At 44.5% G+C, this 9,707-nt stretch overlaps 1 protein-coding gene across 1 annotated transcript in view; it reads right to left on the bottom strand.

The window, feature by feature from the left end:
• Positions 1 to 6,124: 6,124 nt before the first annotated feature.
• Positions 6,125 to 9,707, bottom strand: part of LOC135057022 (zinc finger protein 585A-like) — a 71,649-nt gene continuing 68,066 nt past the window's right edge. Inside the window, exon 8 of the mRNA XM_063962885.1 lies at positions 6,125 to 7,836. Within this exon, the coding sequence (XP_063818955.1) occupies positions 6,548 to 7,836 (1,289 nt within the window). The 3' untranslated portion in view covers positions 6,125 to 6,547. The remainder of the gene's footprint in view (positions 7,837 to 9,707) is intronic.

Raw genomic sequence — 9,707 nt, 5'->3', positions numbered from 1 at the left:
TGAACTTTTCTTCTGCATATCATCCTCAGGCAGATGAACAAACTGAGAGAGTAAACCAAGACCTTGAAACATTTCTCCGGCTATATATATCGTCCTCACAGGATGACTGGGTTGACTACCTTCCATTGGCAGAATTTGCTCATAATAATCTCTTCCATTCGTCTTCTGAATCTACGCCCTTTTATATTAACTTTGGCTTTCATCCTCGTGTGCCAGAGTTCCATCCATTGCCAGCCCTAGAGGTTCCAGCAGCAGATCAAGAGCTTCAACGTCTATCTAGAATCTGGAGTTGTGTGCGTAAGTCGTTGGTCAAAACTTACGCTCGTTATAAATCTTTTGCAGATAGAAAACGTAAAGCTGTACCGAATTACAAGGTGGGAGACCAAGTTTGGATTTCTACGCGCAATCTCAGGTTCAAAGTTCCTTCTAAAAAATTTGCTCCCAAGTTTATTGGTCCATTTCCCATTGTAAAAGTACTCAACCCTGTGTCATACAAAGTCAAGTTGCCACCGTCTTTGAGAATTCCTAACGCCTTTCATACATCTTTACTGAAACCTTTGATTCTCAATAAGTTCCGTACTACCCAGTCCAAATCTCCTAAAGTTCACTCTTTGCAGAATGAGGAATTTGAAGTTAAAGAGATTGTGGACTCACGTTCCCGATATGGACGTTTACAGTTTCTGGTCGACTGTAAGGGTTACGGTCCGGAGGAGAGATCCTGGGTTTTCTCTGAAGATGTTCATGCTCCAAGACTGGTACAGAAATACTTCTCCAAAAATCCTGATAAGGTTCAAAGGTGTTCGGAGACCACCCTTAGAAGAGGGGGTACTGTCACGAACCGGTCTCTCACCTCTGCGGGTTCTGGGGTTCATCCGTTGCCAGTGCGGTTGCTCGCGGTGCTGTGCGCCCGGGTAGGGACGCGGCATGATCAGTGGCACAGGTAATGCAGAGTCTGGGAACTGGGAGTGCGGGGACCAAATGGCCTAAGGCACTGCGGTGTGTCTGCTGTATAGGAGGTGGCCATGTTGGAGACCAAATAGGTAATACAGAGCACTTGTGAAAACACCTGTGGGCAGGTGTAAGCCAATCCCGTGCGTGTGCTGCCTTTAAGTAGGCTGGGATTATGTTACTCTGGGCCAGTGCTTTGTTGTATCAACGCTGTGCTCTAGCTCTGAGCTCTCTCCGTGCATTCCTGTGTGATTCCCGTGGTCCAGATATCGCCTCCGTTCCCAGAGGTCCGTCTGCAGCCTTCACTGCTAAAGATCCACCGGCTCTCCGCTGTGCTGTCAGTTAATTGCACACCTACTGGAAATAGTTGGATTCCCAGAGTCCTGCATGAGGTTACCTTGTCTGTCTGCTTTCAACCATACAAAGTTTGGAGGATTCCATTACCCTCAGCTGTTCGTTTGTTCTACTCTGCATTTAACCCGTTCACCACCTTGTCATCTGCTACAGTTTTCACAGTGATCTCCGGAACCCGCAAGTAACCCAATTCAGAACTTTTATTTTCTATGTTACCATAACAAGGCCATAACAAGGATAATTCTTCACAGCTTCTCAGTTAACTCTCAAAACTTCATTGCAAATCCTTACAGTTATTTCTTCATGTCTGCATTAACCAGTTAAACACATTCTGCAGTTCAGCATCAAAGCTTGTTTATATTTGGACAATTCAACATTTATTCATCAGCTTGTTTTATATACAGTACCATGAACATTTCTTTTATTTGTCTTTGAGATTTATCCTGCATATTATTTCTGCCATTCCTGCAATACTTCAGTATAATATGATGATTAACAACTTGTCATTTAACTCTTTACTGAATTGTTATTTTTAATAAATATATGAAACGGAACTTTCTTCGTCCTCCCTGCTTTCTTCATACCCCAGCACCTACACCTGTGGTTGGTCCCGGGTTAACGGATTCACAAAAACACCCGGACCTGACACCACCCAGATAATTTCCTAGGACCACATCAGTTGGGAGACCATCAGTGACGGCCAACTTCTCGCAACTCTGGTCCAGCTCCCCAGTCCAGGTAGACTCTTGCCATGGAAACCTCTTTCTCTGTTCCATCTGCCAGGGTGACCTTGGCAGTGCGACCCTGCAATACTGCAGCAGGATCTATAAGGATCCATAAGGTGGGGGCTCACAACAGTTATTGAGGCCCCAGAATCTCTTAGGCCTTCCCCCTGCAGGGGTCCCACGTAGACCGGCTGCAGATGCCTCCACATATTGTGTAGGGCCTGTTTGGTCATAAAGGTGACTCTATCCGCAGAGTGCACCTGTTTCTCGCTACACTCCATCAGACTGACGGGAAGTGGAGCCATAGCACTTCTTCTCCAGTCACGGCACCGATGACCTCTGATCATTTGCAGGGCCACCGGGGTTGCGGTTGCTGGCCAAGAGCACCCGGGTTGAAAGATGCTTGCTTTGGGGGGTGATGAGCTGAAGAGTGGTGTCCCCCTGGTGGTAGTCTTTAGGAGTTGGCTGCTGGCTGGGCGCTTCTGCCCCTGTGGCCGAATTGCCACATACTTGTCGGCTAACTGGACAGCCATCTTTAAGCTGGGTGGCTCCCATTCTAGCACCCACTCCTTCCCACCCAAATCTAATTCTCTCTGCAAATGTTATATCTGCCCCCCTGCAGTGCACATGGTTTTGCCCAACTGCTAAAAAAAATTCCTGCTGCGATCAACTTGGAATTACCCCCTATGTTACTATGTCACTGTGTTTCGGGGGTCATTTCGAGTTGATCGCTAGATGCCGATTTTTGCATTTCTGCTACTAAGGCAGAAATCAGCATTTCTGCGCATGCGTATGGGCCGCAATGCGCACGCGCGGCGATCTTTTACTACATTCTTAGTACTTTTACTCATGTCCGAACTAAGCTTTTCAGTCGCTGTAAACGCCACAGAGTGATTGACAGGAAGTGGGTGTTTCTGGGTGGAAACTGGCCGTTTTTGGGGAGTGTTGGGAAAAACGCAGGCATCACAGATGTAAACTCAGGTGTGCCTGTAGAAACGCAGGCGTGGCTGGGAGAACGCTGGGCGTGTTTGTGACGTCAAATCAGGAACTAAAAGCAGCTAGCAAGCGATCAACTCGGAATGAGGGCCTATGTAACTGTGCACTATATTACTGTGTACTATGTTATTGTGTAGCATATTTAGCAGCATTGCACACACTAAGCCGCCGCCTACTGGGAGTGTATCTTAGCTTAGCAGATTTGCTAACGAAACCTTAGCAAATTTTCTCGTACCGATTTCTCCGCAGTTTCTGAGTAGCTTCAGACTTACTCCTCCATTGCGATCAGCTCAGTCCTTTTCGTTCCTGGTTTGACGTCACAAACACGCCCAGCATTCGTCCAGCCACTCCCCCGTTTCTCCAGACACTCCTGCATTTTCTGCTGGCACGCCTGCGTTTGTCCGCACACTCCCATAAAACGGTCCGCTTCCGCCCAGAAACACCCACTTCCTGTCAATCACACTACGATCAGCAGAGCGATGGAAAAGCTTTGTTATGCCGTGAGTAAAATAGCAAAGTTTTGTGTTAAATAACTTGGCGCAGGCGCGCTGTGTACCATGCCCATGCGCATTTTCCACCTAATCGCTCGGTTGCAAAAATCTACAATGAGCGAACAACTCGGAATGACCCCCATGGTTTTTCCCAACTGCTAACAAATTAACTGCTGCGATCAACTCTGAATTACCCCTTATGTTACTGTGTTCTATGTTACTGTGTACGGCAGGCCACTTTCTTCCTTGGTCCACTGCCCCTGGAAGCAACTTCTTCCTGACACTGCTCCCCCACCCTGAAGACTGGCATCCATTGTCAGAACTTCCCAATATATACAAAAGGGTCTCCCTTTGTCCAGATGGGATGTTTATAGCCACCAGGATAATGACCTCCTTACTTCCAGAGGAAGGACCATAGTCTGTGTTTTTATTGTCTGAAGAAAACCATTCCATTTGGAAAGGATCAGATGTTGTAGAGGCCTGGAGTGGAATGGAGCATACTCCTCCATATTGAATGTGGACACCATTGATCCTATCACTCACATTGCTGCGTGAATGGATTCCCTTCAATTCTGCAGTAGCTCCTGAATCCTTGTCTGTATTGTGGATATTTTGTTCAGAGGTAGAAAAACTCTCTGAAGCCTGGAATCCAATACAGACCCCAGGTGCGTCATGCCATGATAACTCCATTGAATATACAAAGGAAAGAAAGCAAATGCATCAGGACATTGTGATTTAACCAGTTATTTTCTGGAAGTTTATCAACACAAGGACTGTGTATAATCCCGTGGAAGTGTCTTATAAGAGCTAATATACAAAATCCACCTTTAGTAGGAAAGTTCATTTAGGACCAAGGGTCAGTATGTTATATATGTGTGATGTTTCTTATAGGTCTGCTTTTATTGGTATTGTGAATAAGCGGTTGTTCATGTGATATTTTTATAATGAATATTCATGCCATTGATAAATAAAAGAACGTACAGTATGAGGTATAACATCTAGTGTGGATGGTTTATTCAGATATCAGACTCCAGAGTGTTTTTACAACTAGCGCAAAACTCTCAAAAAATGTTTGTTTGTTTTTTCAGTTTGTTATATACAGGTCATGTAGCCAGTATATAGAATATATATTCACAAGCATATAGGAGGGTAATATTTTGCTGCTTGATTTATCATTATATTATTGGCTAATTAGTGAAAATAATAGTGCCCGGGCGTATCTCTTTCTTTACTTCTTGGAAACTAGTGGACCCATGCCAAACCAGCTGACACAGCCCCACAGCGTAACACCACCACCTCCATGATTAACTGCAGGTACTGTACACTCTGGTATCAGACCTTCTCCTGGCAGTCGCCAAACTCAAACACGTCCATCTGATCTGAAAAGTGGAAACTGTGATCATCGCCCCATAACACTCGCCGCCATTGTTCCATTGTCCAGTTTTTGCAGTCTTACCACCATCATAAGCGCTGGGCTGCATTCTTCTTTGTGATTAGAGTTGCATGGGCCTCCCTACGAAGTGTTCTTGTGGAAACCGGCACATTAGTGGCCATGTGGAACTCATGTGCAATGGTATGCATGGGAAGACCCCTGTTTGCAGCTCCCTGGTTACCACTCTCTGGTCCCTGGGGTGCAGTTTGGGGGGCTGGGGGAGGGGGGTTTCCAGGGTGAGGTGCATTCCTGCAGTGAACGTTCTTCTCTCATGCATTAATGACAGAGTAGATTTAGGAACCTTCCTAACATCCACAATGCTTCTCGCACATACCTCTGATCAAGTAGCCTACAATGATCCCATTAGTCAAAAGTATTTGCACATGGTTTTCCCAGGTGTTCTCCCATCCAAGTACTAACCAGGCCCAACACTGCATAGTTTCCAAGATCAGATGAGATTGGGCATATCCAGTGTGGGTGGCTGTAGGTTAATGCAGCTCTGGCAGTGTTGTTCCAGCTGGTCAGATGACCTATCTTAGTGTGTTACCCTCTCTACTAGGGTGGACGTTGACCATGTCTGCCCGTACCAATTACCCTTTTGTTAGGGTGATAAAGAGGACTAAGATGCACTTCCTGCTAGCATCTTTCATGTGCTGCTGGCAGAGTGTGGGCACCCTGCTTGTCCCTCACTCCTGGGGATGTTACCGCAGTGCCTCCCGCCTTCATCCCTGCTTCTGAAACCTCAGAATCTGTCCGGAACTGTGTGAAAACAGCGCCTTCTCAGCCACCAGTATCTGCTCTTTAGAGAGCCTGTGACCAGTAAGGAGAGACACCGCACTGACCCACATACCCAACCTGGGCATCTATGGAGAAGAGGGGAGATACCTGCTCCTTCAGCACTGACACACATACCCAACCTGTACATCTATGGAGAACAGGGGAGATACCTTCTCCTTCAGCACTGAGTTAGGAGGGATCAGAGGGGAATAGTTTTTATAGAAGCTAAGTAGCCAGCTCATTAGGTGCTGATGTAGAGACCCACACAATATTTTTACCCCCAGAAAATATAATTAGCTTGCTTTTTGACAAAATAATTAGGTTTCAATAAATTGCAAAAAAGTGAAAAGAAAGTAAAGTTTTAATTTTTTTTCTAACCACCAGGAAATACTTTCTGGTTCGTGCTTCACCATTTCTCCACCATTCCAGAACAGCAATTGCTGGATTCTACCCATACGTTTCCAGAATAAAATGTTTTTACAAGATGATAATGTGTTTTATCGTTTATCTGTGTGACTGAAATCCATACAATGTAACCCATACATAACAGCTATGTGGCCTGGTATTACTGTGGAGAGTGCTGGTAACATCTAGCCCATACATAACAGCTATGTGGTCTGGTATTACTGTGGAGAGTGCTGGCAACATCTTGTCTAAATTACATATATAGGAAATATATAGAAAAATCTATAGGAGAAATTACTAAAAGTTTTGCTGGGGTGATCTAGTCATCTTATATTAATGACACACATTCCAATTATCTGTGGAAGGATAACATAAAGTGTTAAAATAGTGTGTGACAGGAGTGTTGCTTCAACCCTGTATCAACTCATAGTAATGCTTCTCCTGTGTGAAATCTGATGCGTAACAAGATGTGATTTACGTGTAAAACATTTCCCACACTCAGAGCATGAAAATGGTTTCTCACATGTGTGAATTTTCTCATGTCTAACAAGATGTGATTTCTGTGTAAAAGATTTCCCACAGTCAGAGCATGGATATGGTCGATCACCTGTGTGATTTCTCTGATGTATAATAAGATATGATTTCAGTGAAAAACATTTCCCACACTCAGAGCATGGAAATGGCTTCTCACCTGTGTGACTTCTCTGAAGTCTAACAAGATCTGATTTCTGTTTAAAATATTTCCCACACTCAGAGCATGAAAATGGCTTCTCACCTCTGTGACTTCTTTGATGTGAAACAAGATGTGATTTCTGTGTAAAACATTTCCCACAGTCAGAGCATGGATATGGATTCTCACCTGTGTGACTTCTCTGATGTCTCACAAGATATGATTTAAGTGTAAAACATTTCCCACACTCAGAGCATGGAAATGGATTCTCACCTGTGTGACTTCTCTGATGTGTAACAAGATATGATTTCAGTGTAAAACATTTCCCACACTCAGAGCATGGAAATGGCTTCTCACCTGTGTGACTTCTCTGATGTCTCACAAGATATGATTTAAGTGTAAAACATTTCCCACACTCAGAGCATGGAAATGGATTCTCACCTGTGTGACTTCTCTGATGTGTAACAAGATATGATTTCAGTGTAAAACATTTCCCACACTCAGAGCATGGAAATGGCTTCTCACCTGTGTGACTTCTCTGATGTCTCACAAGATATGATTTAAGTGTAAAACATTTCCCACACTCAGAGCATGGAAATGGATTCTCACCTGTGTGACGTCTCTGATGTCTAACCAGCTCTGATTTCAGTGTAAAACATTTCCCACACTCAGAGCATGGAAATGGCTTCTCACCTGTGTGACTTCTCTGATGTCTCACAAGATATGATTTAAGTGTAAAACATTTCCCACACTCAGAGCATGGAAATGGCTTCTCACCTGTGTAACTTCTTTGATGTGCAACAAGATGTGATTTCTGTGTAAAACATTTCCCACACTCAGAGAATGGAAATGGCTTCTCACCTGTGTGACGTCTCTGATGTCTAACAAGATCTGATTTCTGTTTAAAATATTTCCCACACTCAGAGCATGGAAATGGCTTCTCACCTGTGTGACTTCTCTGATGTCTAATAAGATGTGATTTCCGTGTGAAACATTTCCCACACTCGGAACAGGGAAATATATTATCAGGTGTATGAGCTGCACTATGTGTAACAAAAGCTGAGTTATCATCAGAACAGTCCTCGCGATTAGAGGGATTGGATGATATATTTGCGCTGTGAGGTACTGGATGTATATTTAGCATAACAGCGCTGTCTCCTGGAGAATCCTGTGTGATGTTATCTTCTGTTTTAGTATCTGCATATAAGAAGAGATCTCCCTCCAAGGCATTCCTGCTTGTGCCGCCATCTACTGGAGATAAAATAGCTGTATTATTATTATTCACAGATCTTTATATAGCGCCTACATATTACACTGTACAGAGAATATTTAGACATTCACATCAGGCCCACCAGGGGAGCTTACACTCTATATTCCCTACCACACGTACACACAAGGGACAATTTGTTAACAGAAGCCAATTAACCTACCAGTATGATTTTTGGAGTAATTGTGTAAACACAAACAAACTCCACACAGTTCAGGAATTGAACTCGTGACTTCAGTGCTGTGAGACAGCAATGCTAACCACTACACCACCATCTTACTATTATTAACAAAGAGGTTTAGCAAATTAATTTAAACCTGCAAACTTTAGGTGCTATTCAATTACCCGTGGTACTTTACCACTTAAATAATCCCCCGGGGGAATCACGTAGTCAGATACACAGCGCTTATCGGGGATTATGCTACACATAATCAACGATATAGCCCACAGAGCCTTGACAACACATAGGATCGGGGACTTATCCCTGAACCCATGGGCAATCGCCTGATAACGCAACATTTCTCCTGGAAAAAAAAGGGCTTTAATTGAAGACCACCAGTTATTAATCGCGCTATCATCCCGTTTTTTTTTAATTACACAAAAGTAGCGCATCCATAAAAAAAAAACACCTTTGACCACATTACAAATGCACAAACAACAAATAAATACACTCACGGAACAGATACAACACTGGCTTATAATATCACAACCTCATTATCAGCACATGTCATAGCCCCTGCCACAGGGACATGCAGATAGCACATCACCAATGGATATCCCCCCATAATGCAGACTTTGCTTGGTAACATTCCCTAGCCAGCATCACAGAGCAGGAAGCGTCATCAGCCAGTGACGTTGCTGAACCACAATATCCATCCAGACCTCCTCACTCATAAACACGGGACACTTGTGTGCTAATTACCAACAACTGCATCCACACTACACAAAGTGCTCCAAGTGGTTATATAAGGAGATTTATGGTAGACATACCATGGTTAAATCTCTTTCTGCGAGGTACACTGGGTTCCACAGGGAATACATTGGGCTGTAGAGTTGGATCTTGATCCGAGGCACCAACAGGCTAAAGCTTTGACTGTTCCCAGGATGCACTGCACCGCCTTCTCCATAATCCCGCCTCCAAGCACGAGCTCAGTTTCGTTTAACCAGTCCAATGCAGTAGCAGGTAAAAGAGACGGTAGATGTTAGTCACATAGTCCCGTCTCCTGTCGTGAAAATGTGGTTCTAACGGATAAAGCCCTACAAACCCAAAGACGCTAAGTGCATTAGGGTGGGCACCCTGTGGAACCCAGTGTACATCGCAGAAAGAGATTTAACCATGGTAAGTCTACCATAAATCTCCTTTTCTGCAGCGGGGTACACTGGGATTCCACAGGGAATGCATTGGGTATGTCATAAAGCAGTTCCTCATGGGAGGGGACGCAATGTAGCAGGCACAAGAACCCGGTGTCCAAAGGAAGCATCCTGGGAGGCGGAAGTATCAAAGGCATAAAACCTAATGAACGTGTTCACTGAGGACCACGGAGCCACCTTGCACAATTGTTCAGCGGACGCACCACGGTGGGCCGCCCAAGAAGGTCCAACGCTGAGTAGAAAGGGCTTTGATAGCAGCAGGAGCTGGGAG

Source organism: Pseudophryne corroboree, chromosome 3 (assembly GCF_028390025.1).
Source record: "Pseudophryne corroboree isolate aPseCor3 chromosome 3, aPseCor3.hap2, whole genome shotgun sequence".
Lineage (NCBI taxonomy): Eukaryota > Metazoa > Chordata > Amphibia > Anura > Myobatrachidae > Pseudophryne > Pseudophryne corroboree.
The sequence above is the reverse complement of the archived record's forward strand: the minus strand, read 5'-3'. Positions and strand labels throughout refer to the sequence as shown.